Source organism: Lampris incognitus, chromosome 5 (genome assembly GCF_029633865.1).
Source record: "Lampris incognitus isolate fLamInc1 chromosome 5, fLamInc1.hap2, whole genome shotgun sequence".
In the NCBI taxonomy this organism is placed as follows: Eukaryota; Metazoa; Chordata; class Actinopteri; order Lampriformes; family Lampridae; genus Lampris; species Lampris incognitus.
Window position 1 is genome coordinate 26,333,985 of NC_079215.1, and position 22,095 is coordinate 26,356,079.

A 22,095-nucleotide genomic window follows, 5' to 3' on the forward strand; every position below is an offset into this window, starting at 1 on the left:
CCAACAGAGCCCCAAGGCAATAAAGTACGACTGTTTAGTAAAGCACAGCCTGACTGCTGCTTTTTCAAACGCAAACCACAGTTGTCTGAGAGAATTACCTTCTGGCAGGTGGTTTCTTTATGCTGTGAGCTATTGCCAGATACAGTTACAAGGTAATCTCTGGCTGGACAGCAAAAAAAATGGAAAACACCCCACCAGTCTAAATGCTGTTGCATTACAGAAATACAATACAGTAGTTGAAACAGACATTTTACTGCAAAGCAGAAGCCATTATGGTTATTATACTGATTCCCCATTTTTGACTTTGTGTTCCTGTGTAAGTGTGTTCTGTGTGGTAGTGCTAGACACTGATACACTACTGACATGGTTAATTATGGTATATGATACGATATGATACAATAGGGAGAAGCAAAATACAAACATTAAGTGAGGTATAAATATCTTGACATTACTGTGGCTTCAGCTGACCGAGGATTAATAAAAAAAAACCTTCCACTTTGTGTTAAAAAATTTTGCAGCAAGAACTGAACTGTATAAATGAAATATGGTTCTTCATATCCATTACAATTCAGTCTCTGTAAATCTCTGAACAATCAGTTTGCTTGATCTATATTTCTATAAAAGTTTCTACATAGAGAAAATTAAAACAAATGTTAATATAACATTTTTGACTGGGTGAATTTAGTTTCAAATAACCACTTACTTGGTTAGAATTATGCTACCATTAACTGTTAGGGGTTCATTTGTACATATGTACACTAGTAATAGGATTATAGATATTTACAAGTCGGTAGCAGCACTTCAATCACACTTTAAGCACCATGGGTATTCAAAATCCAGCTTTTTAAAATGACATATCAGCAATTCGATGCATCCCTTTATAAACTTTTATAATCGAAAAGGCCCTGAAAAAATGACCTCAGAAAAGACTTACAAAAACTGCCAAATTTAATTCATGGGACAGTCTAGCTGAGCACAAAAGAGAAAGAGAGAACAGATACTCTGTGATGTTTAAGCTGAGCACTTTTCATCATTGCAGGAGAGAGAGGGAGGGAGATAATGGATACTCAGTGATGTGCTGACGGGGAAGGGAGAGACCAAAGAAAAATGAGGAGGACAGAAAAGGACGGGGAGACTGTACTTGAGTCCCTGCAGTGTTTGTGTGTACGAGTGTGTGTGTGTGACTGTAGGACATGTGATTTTATGCATTAGACTGATCTTTGTGCACTGATGTAACACAGACTGTGTTTACCAATGTAGTAAATTAAAATTACACCACAACCATGTCTGTGTGTGTGTTGGGAGTGGGAGTATTAATTTGAAAGGCCACTGGCACAAAGTGGCCAGCAGAGGGAGCTGAGTAGGTCTAGAGGGCGGTGAGACGGCCAGTAAGCGCTGCCTGGAGCTCAGAGGGGAGGAAGACTCCCAGCTCTGTAATGATGCCTCCTGTAATTAGCTGGTGAGGGGTCACATCAAAGGCTGGGTTCCACACCTCAATACCTGCAGACAGACGATGAGCTTTGTAAAATGATTGGGTTAGTTGATTTTTCACAAAACATAAAGGAGAAAACAGAGCTATTTCATACAAGAAACCTTAAGTGAGTTTTATAGTGAGACAGAGAGAGGTGGGGGGGGGGTTAGAGCTAAACATGTAAGAAAGAAACAGAAACTATGTGCCCACACACATCTACACCCACCCTTCTTGTCTCCAGGGGCCTGCGGGCTCATTAAACGAGCATATTTTAATTACTGTGATGTCTGCAAGCGCCTCTTCTCGCTGGTCTTCTAATTAGAGATCACATGACACAGCTCAATCAGCTCGCACAAATTTAACCAGGATGCTGTCTCGTCCCTCTCCCTGAGCCTTCCATGATCCCTCTCTCCATCACTTAACTTTTCCGAAAATTGTAACCTCCCTCCGCTTGCTGTACTTCACAAACATCCAGTTGGTATTAGCAGCACGCCCAACATTTAATATTTCCAAACCCCCCAAAGCTCAAGCTCCTAGCTCATTTTCACTTTTCTAACTGGGTCAGGTACTGCTGCTATTCTATTGATATGCATTAGTTCCATGCAAGAATATTTTTACAAACCAAAACAACTTCCCCAATGATTCTCTCTCCAATATCTTACCTGGGGCAGCAATGGGGACTCCATTTATGCTGGTGAGCTCCTCAGGGGGCCGCACTTCAATAATAATGTCCCTGCCGCTCTCAAGACTTAAATCACATGATGTACTCGGTGCTGCCACATAGAATGGAATCCCATGGTGCTTGGCAGTGATGGCCAACTGGTATGTGCCCACTTTGTTGGCAGTGTCACCATTAGCCACAACCCTGTCTGCACCTACCACCACAGCTGAGAGACACAATGTTTTGCAAAGAGCAAGCCATTTAAGAAAAGAGGACAGTGGATGGTGCAAAGAGAGAAAGTGAGAGAAAGAAAGAGTAAGCAGGGGAAGGTTCAAATATAAGACATATGTAACATCTTATTAAGGGTGGGATGTACCTGTGATACCCCTCTCTCTCATGGTGAGTGCAGCCATGCTGTCTGTGATGAGTGTAGCAGGAAAACCCTCAGCCACTGCCTCATAGGCAGTCAGCCTGGCTCCCTGGTTGTATGGTCTTGTTTCTGTACAATACACACGCTTCAGCCTGCCCAATGCATGGAGGCTACGCACCACACCTACAACATAAACACACACACACACACACACACACACACACACACACACACACACACACACACACACAGAGCACAGTCTAGTTTCCAGCACCAGCCAAACAGAAAATCTCTAATTTTCTTGCACCCACCTTGCACTACACACAAACAGCTCCATATTTACCCAGTGCAGTTCCATATCCAGCAGTAGCCAGCGAACCAGTGTTGCAGTGTGTAAGGATGGTTACAGAATCCCTCGGGACCCCAGACAGGATGTGCTGGGCACCATAGTTACCAATCTTCCTGTTGTCATTGACATCACGGTCCAGCATCTCCTCAATCCAGGCAATCACACTGTAGAAGGGGAACAGAGAAGAGGCTCTGTCTGTCACCATGGACTTGGTACATCCATCAAAGCTGCATCACCTGCATTTCGACAGACACGTCTGTGCGTTTCTTTGTAGCCTGACCTCCCATTGTCCTATCCAACATACTCAAAGGGAAAATTATTAATCCTTAAAACTTTAATCGTCAATATCTTCATATATTCTATTCTTTGACCACCCACATTTTCATTATTTTCATTCGTCTTTATCGAGTATCTGGTCTTCCCCTCCTTTTTCGCCCTTTAGTGCTAGTTCATGCTAGTCACTCTCTTGCTCTTTCTCATCCAGCCATTCAACTGTGCTTTCTCGGCACTCTGTGGATCAAGAGCATCATTCTTCTCTCTTCTCTCTTCCCTCCTCCCTCCAACTCATTTACTTTCGCCCCCCCATCTATCCATCAATCATCCATTCTTACCTCTCACGAAGCTGCTCAAAGTTCTTCTCCATGCTTTCGTTTTCCGAAAATTCCATCAACTCCCGAGCAGCGCGGCCCATGTTGACGGCGGTGGGCCGAGCTGAAGTCAGATGACACAGAGACTCCCTGATGAAGGTCAATGGGTCCTCACCACCCGCACCTGCCCGCAGCTCCACCGCGAGGCTTAGGCAGCCAACGATGGCAATGGCTGGGGCACCCCGCACCTGGAGGAGCAGGAGAGAGACAAGAAAAAGAGAATGTCAAAGGATACCACTTTTGTTGTCACCACTTTTGTTGTCTCCGCTACATGTGTCATTAAGTCTTCCGGGGACTGTTTCCATGGCTATCCAGCTTCCACGTGGGTACAGACCTACGTGTCGATTGGTCTCTCTCTCTCTCTCTCTCTCTCTCTCTCTCTCTCTCTCTCTCTCTCTCTCTCTCTCTCTCTCTCTCTCTCTAACAGTACTCTTAATCCTTCGATTTAGGCAATGCAATGAACTAAAAGATGCCATGACTGCATTAAAACTAACACACACACAGAAAGAGAGCAGAGAGCCACGTTATCATCTCTGTGTGAGAATCTTCAGTCTCTTTCATTAGGTACCATTATCATGACATCATCCTTTCTACTTATGGTACATTCCATCACTCTGCCAGGATGAAATGTGTGTGGTTTGAGATGTTTGGTCAAGAAAAAAAAAAGAAAAAAAAAGAACTGAATGATTAATAATAACCCAAGCGTCTTGTCATGTAAATGCCTCTCACAAGCCAAGAGATAAAATCGCGTTGAAGGTGTTAAAGGAGCAGACCGAGGCGAAAACGCGAACAAAACCCCTGGTAAAGGTCATTAATAATTCATCAATAATCTCTCCCAGTGAAGAGAAAGGGGGGGGGAGTCATGGGTGGGTGATTTTGGGCAGATACTTCGATTTGTCGTGCTTGCACATGAGAATACGGGGGAAAAAAATAAATAAAATAAGTCGTATTGGGATGCCGGTTAATTATAGACTTCATCAGCTGTTAAAGGAGGAATTTCTGCCTACATCGACGGTCTCGAACATTCATTTCATTCACACACACCCTTATATAAAATAATATACCCATGCTTTGCTCGGGTACAACAAATCCTAATTGTCGTTGGACGGCAGAGTGCTGCGGATGCTTTCAAAACAAACAGGCCCAGGACACCCCTCCGCTAGGCACACAAAAAAGGCGAAACATGCTCCCGACCATGTAAACCAGTGTCAACCCACATCAACATGAGCACAAAAGACCGAGCTGCATAGTGAACCCCGGCTTGAGCAGTTCAACCAAGCATCGCTTTTAGCTACAGTAAGAGGAAAAAAACAGCACATGCAACATAACAGAGAGAGAGAGAGGAGAGGAGAAAGGGGGATGCCCTAGAGAGGCACAAGGAGAAAGGGCGAGAAATTTTTTTTATTCCTTGCCTTCATGGACTTGATGGCCTCGTAAGCATCCTGGACAGAGCGAACTTCATCGTACACGGTCTCATGCGGCAGAAGCAGCTGATTGAGGATCTGCAGAGACCCGGCCCGGTAGCGGATCGCTTCGAGCGTCATGACCCAAACGATGAGATGGTGGATCAGATGAACGTTGGCGGGGGGCACTCGCTCGCTCGCTCGCTCTCTCTCGCTCTCTCTCTCTCTCTCTCTCTCTCTCTCTCTCTCTCTCTCTCTCTCTCTCTCTCTCTCTCTCTCATACGCATACACACACACACACACACACACACACACACACACACACCACACAACGTTGACGTGTGGACGGCCCTGGTTGTCGGCTGTCCCGGGAGCTGTGGATTGGAGTACGAAAGGGAGGGAGGGAGGTAGGGACGGGGAGGGGGGGAGGTTTGTAAATTAGAAAGAGAGAAAAAAAAGGACGAGGGGGTGCTGGAAGAAACGGGTGCTACTAAACGGGCCGTGAGGAGAAGTAGAAGAAGAGGAGCAGCAGGCATAGGTCAATGCAGACACGGAAACACGTGTTCTCTTCAGCAGGAAGCCCTCGTTCGCCGTTCACGCCCACCTCCGGCTTTTAATTTTAACTCTGCACTCTCCGAGTCGGGCGTCATCCAGCGTCCCCCCCCCCCCAGTTACCATCCCCCCAACCTTTCTTTAGCCTTTGTCGGGGTACATTTCACATTCAGATCAAGTTATTAGCATAACAGCGAAGCCCGGAACGTCTCCTGAAAACGCAGGCGTAGTCTCTCACCGAGGATGGTTGTAATTTTCTCCCACATTATTGAGCTAAATTATAAACATTACCAATTTTTCTTCAGCACATTCGCCTTTACCTATAATAGGCCGTGACCTAAAATAAAGACACACACTCAGTGTTGTTTCTATATTTTAATACTCAGCCCCCCACCCCCCCGGAAAAAAATCAATTCAAAAACTGAAATTCCCACGACAAAAAAAGAAAGCCTATGCTATGAGGCTTTTATGCATTTCCACAGACACACAAATTACATTTCCCCATTAAAAATAGAATAGATGCTGTATTTTATATTCACAAATTTATACTTATTTACTGATTGCCATTATGACATAACAGATGAAAATGTAATAGTCCCAAAAACGGTTACCGACACTCACGAATAAATACACTACTGAAAGTGATGTCAAAAAGTAAAGACAAGCCATCCTACTTTTCCCTTAATGTGGATTGTGATTTGCTCACAGAGGAGAAAAAGATAATAAGATGGAAAGAAAAAGATCAAAATAAAGACAGCGGAAACAGAAAGGTGTGTGTGTGTGTGTGTGTGTGTGTGAGTGATGGAGAGGAATCTGAGCTGCCACCACCAAGACTAACTAGCAATCACTCCATGTGCCTGTCCTGATCACCCAAATACCTCACAGAATGCAGATGAGCCAAAGCAATAGCACTGTCTCAAAGACCACAAGCTTACTATGGGCTGACTTTTCTTTTTCGGAATGTGTGCGCGCGCGTGTGTGTGTGTGTGCGCGCGCGCACGCGCGTGTGTGAGTTTAGGGTTAAAGTTGCTGCCCTCGGTGGGAGAGACAACTTGGAGTGAAAGAAAAGGGCACTTAGGAGGCAGATGCATGCACACAGACCCCATTAAAAACACACAGCCACATTGCAACCCACGGTTAGTTAAATCAGAGTCTGACAGTGGCTCTTGATGGCATTCAACAATCTGTACTGGCACAAGTAAAGCAAACAAGCAAAGAAATGACAGTCTGTCTCTCTCTGTCATTCTAGATGTAGATTAAAGTTAAGGGCCACTTGACATATCGGTCTCTGTTGGTAGAGATTTAGATCAGTGTGTCCTCTGCACTTACTCAAATTTCACAACCAGCAGGTCAAAAATATACTTAGAATAAACTGCTCACAAAAACCGAGTAGATGTCCCCTCAGAGAAGAATAAAAGGGAGGGGGGTGTTTGGAAGGATAACTACAGACTATAGAGATCCCATATCAGGCCTGCTTTAACTAGGATTAACCAAATGTATCTACCAATGCAGTGGCACAGGGTTTGGATTAGATGAGGCCCTTATATCTGACCCAGAAACTGCTGACAGAGTCAACACTCACAAATGAAGAGAAAGGTCAAAAATTTAACTTTTAAGGCTCAGTTACAAAGGATCCACACTGATCCCAAAATGAGAAAATTTGTCTCTTTTCATGTTATTATTGGAGGGCTGCACATTATCTAGCTGCAGGAATTGTTTGCACCATAGTAAACATCAGTCACTTCCTTTGCAACGCTATATTTAAGGGATTTTTTTTTCATCTTGCAATATTACAGCGATGCACATTATTCATTCCAACATGTCATTATCTGTAAACCAGCATTCAACTCTTAGAAAGTTTTGCTGGAAGCATTTGGATGATGTCCACTATGGGATGCAAAATTCTTCACAAACAAGAATACAAAATGTGAACACATCCAACCTCAGCCATGCATGTTTGTCTATCTGAGTAGACTAGTCAGCAGTCCATTGTGCTGTCCTTTGTTTACCACTCCCCATAATGACATGTATACGATACAGCCTTCACTGTTGTACACCTTCGCTCTTCTTGATTTGTTACAGTAGAAAAGTAAATATTGCACATCTTAAGCAATTATTTTCTCTGATTGACTTGTCTGCTTAAGATTTACAAGGAAGTCAAGAGCAACAGCCTGATAGTCTTTTGACAGTAGACTAGTGAACCACCAAATACATGCGGGAGATGACTGTTAGTTTAAAGAGGGCAGATATGAAGAGGACAACACAGAAGAATGGTTAAACAGGAAGAAGAAGAAGAAGAAGAAGAAGAAGAGGTACATTTCTAAAGCTAATCTTGTGCCAAATTCCCAACATGGTGTATATCCTCCTTCACCACCCCACATCACCAACCCTGTATGTGGCTCTCTGAATGAATTGTCTCCTTGGTGACACTAATCCCTCATTATGGGATGCAGCAGCTGCGGCACCCCAGAGCCCCATTTTATTCCTCTATCACACCACTCCAAATGCTGCAGATTACTGTAATCTGGGAATACTGAAGCAGACAGATTAAAGCTCATTATACACACAATATGGTAAAGAGTTAAAGACACTTTAGTCTATGGGTTACACACTTTTCTTTCATTTGTTCTTTCTTTCTTTCCTTTTTTCTCTCAATCACTTTTCTTTCAGACACCAGAGGAAAAACTTTTCAAAAGAAACACAGAAAGAAGGAAAATGATAATAAAATATCAGAGTAAATGCTCAAAGAAATACAGTGAAAGCAGTTTTCTGTTGAGTTTTTGTCTTTTTTGTGAATGCAAATAAACCTCCGTCTATAATGTTTTAATGTTAGTGTCCATGAATGGGTCCTTTTGTAGTTACTAGTTTGCAAAATGATCACATCAGAGCTCTAAACAGAAATGGCAATGGTTCTTATATCTACTGTATTTATCTTGACAGAATCACAAGGGTTCTTACTCATTATGGAGCCATACTGGAGTGTCATCATGCTAAAGGTGCTTAAGGACGGCATTGTTTATGTGTGTATTTGCATGACTGCACACACACTTATGTCTGTAGTGATATAACAGTACTTCAATTGTCACTCCCTTTTTCAATCTTCTCTTCTCCTATACAGTGCGTCGTCTTTTCAGAGATTCCAGCTGAAGTGGAGAGAAAAGACAAGAAAACAAAACAAAAACATAACGATATACTTAGATGTAAACATAAGACCAGACTAGACAAGACCAGTAGACAGATAGGCAAGCCAGACCTTACCTCATTCTCTACCAACTTCAATCTGCCCAGCGCATCCTTGGCAGCATCCTGTAAAGAAAACAGACATGATGCATTAGAACACACACACACACGCGCGCACAACAGGCAAACCTGACCTTGTACTTACCCTGTTACCTTGGCTAGAAAATTTTTTCACAGAGTCAGCAAGTCCATGTGCAAAACGCCGCAGCACATTCTCATATTCTGCACAGACAGGGGGAAGTATGAGAAATGCATTTTTATTTTGTGGGTTAGGTTTATTCTTGGATAAAGTATGTTAGTTATTTATGTATTTTCTCATATATGTTTGGATGTGTGTGTGTGTGTGTGTGTGTGTGTGTGTGTGTTACCTGCCAGTAGAACAGGAGAACCTCTTTCTAGCTGTGCTTTCTGCCACTGCAGTCTGTGTGTGACCTCTTTATGTTGATGGATGAGGTCGGAAGGGGGATCCCGTCGGTTCTTCCTGTATTCAGCAATCTGAATAACAAGCAGAATCACAGACAGTCTTCAGCTAAATGCAGATGTGTTTACATCCGGATTTAAAATAACTGGATCATAAAATCGATGAAGGCATTAGTCTGACTTTAGAAACCCAGTCATGTATATGTCTTTATGGGGGAAAGGTCAAGTTAGAGTAAGGATAACATAATTAAAGTAATCAGATTTTTGCTCAGTCTTTCCAATCTTTTAGCATGTAGAAATAGAGTAAAACTTTAATGTCTCTGAGGGGCAATTTGCTTTACAGACAGTAGTCCAACACAAATACATCAATACATCAAACACAAACACAGCACAAGATCCATATCTACCACACTGTCACCATGAATCATGGGGAAAAAGAAAGACGCAATGACATCCGGGGTTATAGGTTGTTTAAAATACCAATAGCAGATGGAACAAAGGACAATCTGTATGTACTAGAGCTACCTTTGGGTAGACTAAACCTCCGGCCTGATGGAAGCATCTGGAACTCAAAATGTAAAGGATGTTGAGGGTCCAAAACCATAGTCTGTGCCTTTGAGATGAACCTCACTTCATACAGGTGTTGAAGGTCAATAAGGGTAGCACCAGTAATCTTATGGCACAGCCTGACAATTTTTTCCAGGTTGTTCTTATTTTTAAGATTAAGACTGCCAAACCAGCAAATTATAGAAAAGAAAGTACAGACTCAAAAGAAGAACAAAACATTTTCATCAGTGTCATGTCCACATTAAAACGTTGCAACTTCCTTAAAAAGAACAACTGTTACTTAGCCTTTATACACATAGCAACTGTATTTGCATCAAAATTAAGCTTCTCATCTACGACAGTGCCCAAATACTTATATTGCTGCACTGCTGCCACTGGCTCACCTTTTCCTCTTTTGGTTTTTTGAAAGTGCGCACATGAAAGGTGATCAGACGCAAGAAAGCAGATGTTTGTACAACACAAACATGAAACCACTATTAGCCAGATAGGTGAATAACAGCTTAGTACTGAACAAGACAGAAAGCCTATAGGAACACGCATGTTATGGTGTTCTGCATGCTTACTTGAGGACGGTCACTGCCATTTATTGGGTAGTGACAAGGGGAACTATTGGAAGAGCCAACATACCATAGACCAGTAATTAGAAGCATCCCTGTATACCAAAGTTTTGGAGGGATCATGTTTTTTCAAACCACGTTTACCCCTCAAAACATTGCCTATAACTGTTGGGGTATTGGTTTCCGTGAAAAAAAAAACTCATTGTATAAGTGACATTTCTGGATGTGCGCGTGCGCCCGCACGCACGCACGCACACGCACACATACCTTCCTCTCAAATTTCTCCTTGTCATAATGCAGGAGGCTGAAGCTATGGAGCTTGTACTGTGGGGGGGAGTGGCTGGGATGACTGCTCCTGTTGCTTGCTTCATTCCTGGGTTTCATCTGTGGAGATGGGGCCTAACATCCACAAACAGACGGACTTAACTGACCTGATCCATAGAATTTCATTCCACATCTTTTTTTCTTTTTACATCTTTTGTTGTTCCAGTATTCGATAAGCTTTCTGCCCACTCAGTCTGTATGTTTGAAGCCACCAAACCCCCTTCAGTCACCTCATCACCTTCATCCCAAAAAGGCTCTCTGGGAAATCAGAGAATAGAAGGAAATAAGGATTTCTGGCAGGAGGGGCAGATATTTCTGTTCTTATTTCCTCTGTTGCAGAAAAAAAAAGTATTTCAATGCAGAAGTGTGACTGGTTGAAAAGCCCGTACATCAAAAAGATGAAGCATGAAATTTTGAATGGGCTGTCGAGGTGACTGGAGGTGGCATTTGAACTATCCAGTTTGTCCCACAGTGTTCTTTCCATATATAAAATAAAGCTTTCCTATCCTCCTTTACTAACCCGTTCCTTTTGTCTATCTGGGGGAGAGGGAGAGGACAGGGGTTCAAGGACCAGCCATTTCTCTGTGACTGTCTGGAGCTGAACTCGTCCCAGAGGCTCTCTGATCTTCACCTTCACCTCCAGCTTGCCCCCTGTGGCTTTACGCCCATCCAACACCTAGGAAACACACGTATGTTCAGTCATTCATTCACAGATATATTTTCCTGCAAAACAACTGCTATTCCCCCATATTAGGAGCATTTGGTGATACATACTACCCCTCCTACTTTATCCTGTAAATTTGAAAACAATGTTATCTATAATTTGGATGGCCCAATCTCAGGTCCCCATTCTTTTTTTCTCATTTGTAAAAAATGATCTTTGTCTCCACTGACAGTCTAGTATTGACTTTTTGGTTGCATTATCACAAATCATACTTTTTCTAGTTATCTTTGACTTTATCCATGCACTGCTATTGCAACAATCACAGTTTCCCTTGAAGATCATTTTAGTTTTATCTGATCTGATCAAACATATGGTTACATTCAGTATGTTTGTACCATGGATGTGCGTTTGTGTTTCAGATACCATCAGGGCTCACCTCTAAAATCTCTCTGATCTCACACTGGTTTTCCAGAGTCTCCAGCTTCAGTTGTGCATTACCCACTACCTTGTCGGTCTTAAACAGACCCCTGTAGCAAAAAAAGGGGAAAACTCATTGGTAACATTCTCGGTCACAAGGAGAATGAAATTAATAGCCGTTTTTGTCTTACCCCTTGTGGATAATTTCAAACTTAATGCCTTTGGATTGGACCACCCGCTTGAAGCCACGGTGGGCACGGTTGATGTTCAGTTTGAACTGCTCCTTAAACTCTGGACTGTTGGTGTTCTTTACAGTGCCAGTTTTATCCCTCTGGGCCTCTTCCTACACAAACACACACACACACACACACACACACACAAAATATTTTGTCATTGTGCAGGTTACAATGAAATTTGTTTTCTGCATTTAATCCAACCTATTGTATAGGAGCAATGGGCATCTGTGGTACAGCGCCCGGGGACCAACTCCAGTTCTTTTTCCTATTGCCTTGGTCGGGGGCACAGGCAGGAGTATTAACCCTAACATGCATGTCTTTTTGATCACATACACACACACACACACACACACGCGCACGCGCACGCACACGCACACACACACACACACACACACACACACACACCTAAGGTTGTCCGTTGTGTCCGACGATGACAATCCTGGCTCTGCTACTTGTGAGTCTTCTTGTGGCTGTAAAGCCCAATCCGTGATCCACACTGTCTGCCACAGACAGAACAGGTGAGAGCACTGACTGGGGGTGTAGGTGTGGTACTGGCTTCATGTCTCTTTAGACGTCTCCTGGTCTGTCGATTACCTCGGTCCTCCTCGAGCTTTTGCACCCCTTATTGACAGACCTGCTGCCAGATGGGGCATTGGGCAGCAGTGCCCTCCAGCTGGCTCAGGTTCAGGCCGCACTTTGTCATGATGGACTTTAGTTGGTCTTTGTACCGTTTTCTGGCCCCCTGCCAAGCAGCGGCCAAGCTGTAGCTGGCCATACAGCACTTTACATGGTAAGCGCTCCTTCGGCATCCTGATGACGTGACCGAGCCAGCGAAGTTGGTGCTGGGTGACGGTAGCCTCCATACTGATGAAGTTGGTCTTGCGGAGTATTTCAATATGGGGCACTCGGTCACACCAGGCTATCCTCAGGATGCATTGTAGGCATCTAATGTGGAAGGCCTCAAGCATCCTGAGGTGGTGGCTGTGCAGGGTCCACGCCTCACAGGGTCCAAACACACAAACACACACACACACACACACACACACACACACACACACACACACACACACACACACACACACACACACACACACACACACACACACACACACACACACACACACACACACACAGAGGACCACTCATTGACTACATTAATTTCCTAGCCCTTAACCTTAACCTTAACCATGCAAACTACATGCCTAACTCTAACCCTTACCCTAACCTTAACCTAACCCTAATTCTAATCTTAACCCTAAAACCAAGTCCTAACCCTCAAATAGACCGTTTTACACTGCTCAAAAAAATAAAGGGAACACCTAAAAACACAATATAGACCCGATGAATGAAATATTTCAGCTGAAAATCTTTATTTATTAGACAGAGGAATGTGTTTAGAGCAAAATAACCTAAGAATGATCAATGGAAATCAAAATCATTAGCCCATTAAGGTCTGGATTCAGAATCATACTCAAAATCAAAGTGTAAAATGAGAACATAGGCTGATCCAACTTCTGTGGAAATTCTTCAAGACGATTCAAAATGAGGCTCAGTAGTGTGTGTGGCCTCCACGTGCCTGTATGCACTCCCTACAACGTCTGGGCATGCTCCTGATGAGACAACGGATGGTCTCCTGAGGGATCTCCTCCCAGACCTGGATCAGGGCATCGGTCAACTCCTGGACAGTCTGTGGTGCGACATCGCGTTGGCGGATGGTACGAGACATGATGTCCCAGAGGTGCTCGATTGGATTCAGGTCTGGGGAACGTGCAGGCCAGTCCATAGCATCAATGCCCTCGACATACAGGAACTGCTGACACACTGGCCACATGAGGACGACCATTGTCATGCATGAGCAGGAACCCAGGGCCCACTGCACCAGCATATGGTCTGACAATGGGTCTGAGGATCTCATCCCGGTACCTAATGGCAGTCATGGTACCTCTGGCTAGCACGTAGAGGTCTGTGCGGCCCTCCAAGGATATGCCTCCCCAGACCATCACTGACCCACCGCCAAACCGGTCATGCTGGAGGATGTTGCAGGCAGCAGAACGTTCTCCACAGCATCTCCAGACTCTCTCACGTCTGTCACATGTGTTCAGTGTGAACCAGCTCTCATCTGTGAAGAGCACAGGGCGCCAATGGCGAATCTGCCAACCAAGATGTTCTCTGGCAAAGGTCAATCGGGCTGCACGGTGTTGGGCTGTGAGCACAGGCCCCAATTGTGGATGTCGGGCCCTCATACCATCCTCATGCATTCTGTTTCTCACTGTTTGAGCAGAAACCTGCACATTAGTGGCCTGTTGAAGGTCGTTTTGTAGGGCTCCGGCAGTGCTCCTCCTGTTCCTCCTTGCACAAAGGACCAGATAGCGGTCCTGCTGCGGGGTTGTTGTCCTCCTGCGGCCCCCTCCACGTCTCCTGGTGTACTGGCCTGTCTCCTGGTACCTCCTCCATGCTCTGGACACTGTGCTGGGAGACACATCAAATCTTCTTGCCACAGCACGCATTGATGTGCCATCCTGGGTGAGCTGCACTACCTGAGCAACTTCTGTAGGTTGCAGATACCGCCTCATGCCACCTCTAGTGGTGAGGGCACTAGCAAAATGAAAAACTAACCAAAGATCGGCCAGAAAAGATGAGGACAGGCAAATTGTCTGTGGCCACCACCTGCAAATCCATTCCTTTTATAGGGGTTGTCTTGCAAATTGTCTAATTTCCACCTGGTGGAAATTAGACAATTTACCAACAGGTGAAATTGATTCACAAATCAGTGTTGCTTCCTAACTGGACAGATTGATATCTCAAAAGTGTGATTGACTTGGAGCTACATTGCATTGCTTATGTGTTCCCTTTATTTTTTTGAGCAGTGTACATGTGAGGACCTCTAAAATGTCCACACAAGGTGGGTGGTTTCTGGTTTTTCTATCCTAATGAGAACATTTGGTCCACATTAGGATAGTTAAACATGTACACACACAGACATACACACACACACACGCGCGCGCGCACACACACACACACACACACACACACACACACACACACACACACACACACACACACACACACACACACACACACACACACACGCATATACAGAAATCATACCTGTAAAACCGTTGCCTAGATATCAAGAGTTTAATGACCACCCTAGGAGTGAAGACTTACTCCAGTGAGTGTTACTGTGTAAGATTGTGTAAGGGGCTTTTCTTACCACACTAGGAAAAGGAAACTCAAACTTCACACTGGCATCCAGATCACTGGGGGAGACACCTGAGGTCAGAAGAGCCAGTGTGTTAAGATAGGAAAGATGGAACACATATAAAACATGACCTTGAATTTGATACTGCATCATAGTATGCATGTTCGCGTAGGCATCCCCCCCCACACACACACAAAGACATTATTACCTGAGGGAGTCGGTAGATTAATACCCCTGATGATATACAGCATCATGTCATTTGCTGTTAGGTTGGGGAAAATCCTATAAAACAAAAAATATAAGTCATTACCGAACACAGCTAAGATATTTAGCACGAGAAGTCCAGAACAATATTTGCCAAACAACCTCAACTTTCACTTATAATGGGCCAATGCTAGTGTGAAGTAATGGTTAGCTGATAAGTGTGATAATGGAGCATGATAAAGAGTGTCAGTGAGGGTCCATCTAGCCAGTAAGGCAGACTATCAATCTTTTGTTTGTTTAAACAAACATTTTTTTTTGTAATTATACAAATACAACACTTGAAGAGAGTTCTATGCAAACTTGAAAAGAGTAGTTTTATGTCCATCCCTGTTATCTACATAACACACCTGTAAGGCTTATTTCAAATAAAAAAAGTAATTAACTACACAGGGCTTCTCTTCTACCTCAAACTCTACTTTGTAGGAATGGTATCCAAACACAATGAGCAACTGGTATAACTGGGTGGCAGTAATGTTCCTTGTATTGCTGTGTTGAAGCAATGATCTTTCTGCAGGCCCGGTAATGGATTCTAGTTAAAGATGGGTGAAGTGCAAATAATAAACCAAAGCATTTGGATGGACTTCCACTGCGATGATATTTTCCTGAACAAATGAGATTCACTTCCTCTGAGGACCTTAAATCTTTTCAAGTGTATATGAAAGAACTTGTTGGCTGACTGGCAGCCAGCTAGTGAATATAATCCATAACCAGATTTGCTTGTCATTTCTGTCAACTGGTGAACTGAAAGTTGCTTCTCTATAAGTAGCATTGGATACCTGAACTGGGTTAGGAGGGATATGCTTGGTTTTTAGTATTGATTTATAGATTCTGCCAAGTCTAATTTCTACTTCACAACCGCAATAAAATATAAATTGATTGTAAAAGAGTGTGTTTTTTCCCAGTTATTAATTGTGGTCAAATGACAATGATGGTACATTTTAGATTTTTGCTGTCAAAATCTCACACTTGAGAATAGTTATAAGTAGGCTGAGTATTAGAAATGGCACTTTATACTCGATACAATTCCCTTCCTTAATATCTAAATATACACGAGTTTGTTTGGTATTCATAACTATGGTTTATTGTAAAGTTCATGCCAAAACACCAAGTTTTTGCGGGGCGTCCAGGTAGCATAGTAGTCTATTCCATTGCCTATCAACACGGGGATCCTGGTTCAAATCCCCATGTTGCCTCTGGCTTGGTCAGGCATTCCTACAGACACAACTGGCCATGTCTGCGGGTGGGAAGCGGATGTGGGTATGTGTCCTGGTTGCTGCAGTAGCACCTCTTCTGATCGGTTGGGGAGCCTGTTCGGGGGGAAGGGGGAACTGGGGGGAATAGTGTGATCCTCCCACATGCTACGTCCCCCCTGGCAAAACTCCTCACTGTCAGGTGAAAAGAAGCGGCTGGTGATTCCACATGTATCGGAGGAGGCATGTGGCAGTCTACAACCCTCCCTGGATCGGCAGAGGGGGTGGAGCAGCGACTGGGACGGCTCGGAAGAGTGGGGTAATTGGACAGGTACAACTGGGGAGAAAAAGGGGGAAAACATAAAAAAAAAAATCATGAGTTAGCTGCTTACTTGACAGTGTTGAATGTCCTCTCCTCAGTGCGGCACTTGGGAACAGGAAGGCCCTTGGTATGGGCTTTCTTCAATATCTCGATATTCTTCATACACTCCTCAGCTAGCTTCTCAAACCTTGTGAGAGGGGAAAAATTGGTCCATTGAAGCTAGTGGTCATCACATATTAGAGGGCAGCTGGAAAGTTAGCATAGCTGTCTAAAAGCTAAGACATAACATCTGATCTTTGCAAAAACAGCGACAGATCCTTGTCATGCATCGCCAGGCAGGTATGCCGCTGGGTTCAACAATGGCTGCGCAAGGTTTCATGTTGGATTCTTCCCACTTTTGTTCTGAGAAGATAAATGTGAACTAAACTGGATGTTGGTGCACCCAATATCTTTTGGTTATCTGAAATTTTCATTGTAAAACCACTTTTCAAGTGAAAGTACAATGAAAATTCATGTTGTACCACTGATCAAGCAGGGATTTACTCATCTAAGTACATCAGTTTTATAACTTTTAAGTATTTCTACAGCTGTCTATCATCTCATCTCATCTCATCTCATCTCATCTCATCTCATCTCATCTCATCTCATCTCATCATCAGCCGCTTCTCCAGGGTTGGGTCGCAGTGGCAGCAAGCTAAGTAAGGCACTCCAGACATCCCTTTCCCCAGCAATGCCCTCCAGCTACTCCTGGGGAATGCCAAGGCATTCCCAGGTCAGATTGGACATGTAGTCCCTCCAGCGGAGTTCTGGGTCTATCCCGGGTCTCCTCCCAGTTGGACATGCCTTGAAAACCTCCAAAGGAAGGTGCCCAGGAGGTATCCTAATCAGATGCCCGAACCACCTCAACTGGCTCCTTTTGATGCGAAGGAGCAGCGGCTGTACTCTGAGCTCCCTCTGGTTTTCTGAGCTCCTCACCCTATCTCTAAGGCACCATACAGTGGAAACTCATTTCAGCCACTTGTATCCGTGATCTCACCCTTTCAGTCACTACCCAAAGCTCATGACCATAGGTGAAGGTTGGAATGAAGATTGACTGGTAAATTGAGAGCTTTGCCTTCTGGCTCAACTCCCTCTTCACCACAACAGTCTGGTACAACGTTCGCATTACTGCTGATGCTGCACCAATCCGCCTGTCAATCTCCCACTCCATCCTACCCTCACTCGTGAACAAGACCCCGAGAAACTTGAATTCCTTCACTTGAGGCAACAACTCATCCACAACCTGGAGGAAGCAATCTGCTATTTTCCGGTAGAGAACCATGCCTCAGACTTGGAGGTACTGACTTTCATCCCGGCCACTTCACACTCAGCTGCAAACCGCCCCAATGCGTGCTGGAGGTCACGTACTGATGAAGCCAACAAAAACACATCATCTGCGAAGAGCAGAGAAGCAATTCTGAGGTTCCCAAAATGGACACACTCCTCATCTTGGCTGCAAAGTGAGAGCCTGTCCATGAAAACAGAATCGAAGACAAGGGACAACCTTGGCGGAGTCCAACTTGACTTTGTGCGGAGAATGCGGACACAGCTCTCACTTTGGTTATACAAGGATCGGATGGCTTATAGCAACTGGCCCGGCATCCCATACTCCCACAGTACCCCCCACAGAGTGCCTCGGGGTACACTGTCATAAGCCTCCTCCAAGTCCACAAAACACATGTAGACTGGTTGGTCAAACTCCTATGCCTCCCTCAGCACTTCTGTAGGGTACAATGCAGGGCGGGTGGCAGGCAAAGGCGGGGACCAGGGTGTGCCAACTTCCGGCATCGCAAATTGGTCCTAGGGATGTGGCATGTTACCTCTCTGGCAGGGAAGCAACCTGAGCTGGTGTGGGAGGTGGAGCAGTACAAACTACCAACTAGTTGGGCTCACCTGCACACATAGCATGAGCTCTGGTACCAAATTCCTGGAGAGGGGCTGGACTCCTTACTTTTCCAGAGTTGGCCAAGGTGACAGGCACTGGACAGGTGTGAGATTGCTCACAAGTCCCTGGTTGAGTGCCGTCATGTTGGAGTTCTACCCAACGAATGAGAGGGTTGCCTCTATACGACTGCGAGTCGCTGGGGGAAGGCTCTGACTGTTGTGTGTGCTTATGCACTGAATAGCAGTTAGGAGTATCCGGCCTTCTTAGAGTTTCTGGGTGGTGTCCTGGATAGGGTTCCGCCCGGGGACTCTATAGTTCTGCTGGGGGATTTCAATGCTCTCGTGGGCAACGATGGAGAAACCTGGAGGGGCGTGATTGGGAGGAACGGCCTCCCCGATTTGAACCCACGTGGTGCCTTGTTATTGAACTTCTGTGCGAGTCATGGATTGGCCATAACAAACACCATGTTCAAACCTAAGGTAGTTCATAAGTGTACTTGGTACCAGAACACCTTAGACCGAAAATCGATGATAGACTTTATGGTCGTATCATCAAATCTGTGGCCATAGCTTTGGACACTTGGGTGAAGGCAGCAGCAGAGCCATCAACTGATCATCACCTGGTGATGAGTTGGATCAGATGGTGGGGAAGGCTGCCGGACAGAACTGGCAAACCCAAATATGTAATGAGGGTGAACTGGGAACATCTGGCAGAGGCTCCTGTCCGTGAGGTCTTCAACTCCTACCTAGGCAAAGCTCTCAATTTACCAGTTAACCTTCGTTCCAACCCTCACTCATGGTCATGAGCTTTGGGTAGTGACCGAAAGGGTGAGATCGCAGATAAAGGCGGCTGAAATGAATTTCCTCCGTAGGGTGCCTGAGCTCAGCTATAGAGATAGGGTGAGGAGCTCGGACATCCGAAGGGAGGTCAGGAGTACAGCCGCTGCTACTTCGCATCGAAAGGAGCTAGTTGAGGTGGTTCGGGCAGCTGATTAGGATGCCTTCTGGGCGCCTTCCTTTGGAGGTTTTCCGGGCATGTCCAACTGGGAGGTAGACCCAGAACTCACTGGAGGGACTACATGTCCAATCTGGCCTGGGAACGTCTTGGGATTCCCCAGGAGGAGCTGGAGGGCGTTGCTGGGGAAAGGGACGTCTGGAGTGCCCTACTTAGTTTGCTGCCACCGTGACCCCACCCCAGAGAAGCGGCTGATGATGAATGAATGAATGATGTTGTCAGATGACAAATACATTACAAATATGTCACAATATATACATAGACAAAAGAAATATCTCTTACTTTGTGGTCTCAGCCAAATTTCCCATGTGTGTGAATTGTTGAGAGTAGCCTAGACATTTCTGTAGATCAAGACAAAAGGTTTGGAGGGGGGTAGAATTAGGACAATAGCAAAAAGGTAAGAAAGAATCTTGACTTAGTTTATTCAGAACAGTTATTTCATCTGATAGATACACTGAGAGCTGTTATAACTACAAGCTTTGTCCAAATGCAATAAGTATCAGAGACTATAATTGTAGTCATTTTGTACACAATGTCTTTCTCTGAATATTATGCTTTAATTGCTGCGATACAGAAAAAAACTTAACTTATCTACAAAAGCTGTGGGCTGCCAGTAACTGAAGCATCTAAAACTCTGCATTCTGCTTAATAAGGCTGAGATGAGTGTGGCCCAACCTCATGCTGCTGTCGTAGGAGCTCCATGAGTTGGTGATACTGCTCACTGGAGCGAGGGGAGAGAGGGGAGGCACGTGATCGAGACAGGGAGTAGTCCTCCTCACTGACAGGAGCACTGGGAACCTGTGGCAAGGGAGAGAGACATTGTCCAAGAAAAGGGAGGGGGGATGGAAAAGATAAAGTCAAATAAATGAGAGGAGGCAGCTGATGATAATATGTGGAGAGACATAGAGAGAGACAGACAGACAGACAGACAGACAGACAGACAGACAGACACAGATGCTTCAGTAAAAACAGGTTAGGTAAAAGGTGAGAGAGATAGGTATTTGAGGAAAGGCAACTGTGAACATAAAAATAGCCACGTGCACATCCAAACCTGAGTAGCACAAGGGCTGGGCATTAAAAAACAAAACAAAACTAGCACAATGAAGATAAGGAATTATCTGCATGCTGTAATTGCTCCCTTGCTTTTTTTAGCAATGTTTTGACCAAAATGGTTTCCATCAGGAAAACAAAGATGGATAGGTATGAAAGGAAAGACAACTGTAAAAAAGGAGCAGCATGATATACAGCACACATGCCCATGCATACACATTTTTGCGCACAAACATGCATCATTGTTTCCCCTAGAAATTAGTAAGAAGAGAGGATGAGGTGTAGCTATGCTGTTGACCAGGGGGGAAATGTCATCGAAATGTTTGCCTGGCTCACTTCCTTTATTCCAATTTGTCATCATACCAAGGCTACCGTTAAACCTTCAACATCCTTTTGTTACACTACGCTTGCAAGTAGTCAGTTTCGCTGTGGGCAATTCTGTTCTTTAAAAATGTACATGGTGTGAAAATAAAACTGGTCTCATCCCATGATGAGTCACCTTTCAACTCACTGGGACTTTCAGCTGTGTGGATTGTAAAGTATTTTTTTAGGGAAAATAAATACTTCCCAAGAAACCAAATGAAATTACATCAACGGAGTTACATCACCTCTCCCGGAAAAGGGAAACCAGGGCCTCCTCCTGGAGCCAGACCTGGGGAGGGAGCTCACCAGCGAGCATCTGGTGGCTGCGCCTTGCCCCTTGAGGCCCGGTTGGGCCCAGCCCGAAAAAACAACATGGAGCTACCCCCCCCTTGGACCCACCACACATGGGGATGAGCATTGGAGTAGGGTGCAATGCAGGCCGGGTGGCAGGCAAAGGCAGGGACTGGGGCATGCAGACTTCCAGCATCGCAGATTGGTGCTTGGGACATGGTATGTCACCTCTCTGGCAGGGAAGGAGCCTGAGCTGGTGTGGGAGGTGGAGTGGTACCAACTAGATATAGTTGGGCTCACCTCCACACATAGCATGGGCTCTGGTACCAAATTCCTGGAGAGGGGCTGGACTCATTACTTTTCTGGAGTTGGCCAAGGTGACAGGCGCCAGGCAGGTGTGGTGATACTCACAAGTCTCTGGTTGAGCGCCACCGTGTTGGAGTTCTCCCTGGGGACTGCGAGTTGCTGGGAGGAAGGCTCTGACTGTTGTGTGTGCTTATGCACCGAATAGCAGTTTGGAGGATCCGGTCTTCTTGGAGTCTTTGGGTGGTGTCCTGGATAGGGTTCCACCTCGGGACTCTATAGTTCTGCTGGGGG

The 22,095-nt window shown here is 44.9% G+C and overlaps 2 protein-coding genes across 2 annotated transcripts in view; both read right to left on the reverse strand.

Moving 5' to 3' along the window:
• Positions 1 to 483: 483 nt before the first annotated feature.
• On the reverse strand, positions 484 to 5,142 carry mri1 (methylthioribose-1-phosphate isomerase 1). The gene is made up of 6 exons (XM_056279546.1): positions 4,911 to 5,142; positions 3,463 to 3,686; positions 2,846 to 3,015; positions 2,509 to 2,685; positions 2,134 to 2,358; positions 484 to 1,500 (listed from the first exon to the last, which is right to left on the reverse strand). Exons 1-6 carry the CDS (start codon positions 5,040 to 5,042, stop codon positions 1,367 to 1,369), a joined length of 1,062 nt encoding a protein of 353 aa, XP_056135521.1. The 5' UTR covers positions 5,043 to 5,142; the 3' UTR covers positions 484 to 1,366.
• Positions 5,143 to 5,875: 733 nt separating this feature from the next.
• Positions 5,876 to 22,095, reverse strand: part of cc2d1a (coiled-coil and C2 domain containing 1A) — a 48,431-nt gene continuing 32,211 nt past the window's right edge. The window contains exons 16-28 of the mRNA XM_056279820.1: positions 20,470 to 20,592; positions 20,077 to 20,135; positions 16,927 to 17,043; positions 15,289 to 15,362; positions 15,093 to 15,151; positions 11,834 to 11,985; positions 11,662 to 11,752; positions 11,082 to 11,237; positions 10,505 to 10,636; positions 9,062 to 9,188; positions 8,839 to 8,915; positions 8,712 to 8,759; positions 5,876 to 8,596 (exon numbers count right to left, since the gene is read on the reverse strand). Of these exons, the coding sequence (XP_056135795.1) occupies positions 8,564 to 8,596; positions 8,712 to 8,759; positions 8,839 to 8,915; positions 9,062 to 9,188; positions 10,505 to 10,636; positions 11,082 to 11,237; positions 11,662 to 11,752; positions 11,834 to 11,985; positions 15,093 to 15,151; positions 15,289 to 15,362; positions 16,927 to 17,043; positions 20,077 to 20,135; positions 20,470 to 20,592 (1,248 nt within the window). The 3' untranslated portion in view covers positions 5,876 to 8,563. The remainder of the gene's footprint in view (positions 8,597 to 8,711; positions 8,760 to 8,838; positions 8,916 to 9,061; positions 9,189 to 10,504; positions 10,637 to 11,081; positions 11,238 to 11,661; positions 11,753 to 11,833; positions 11,986 to 15,092; positions 15,152 to 15,288; positions 15,363 to 16,926; positions 17,044 to 20,076; positions 20,136 to 20,469; positions 20,593 to 22,095) is intronic.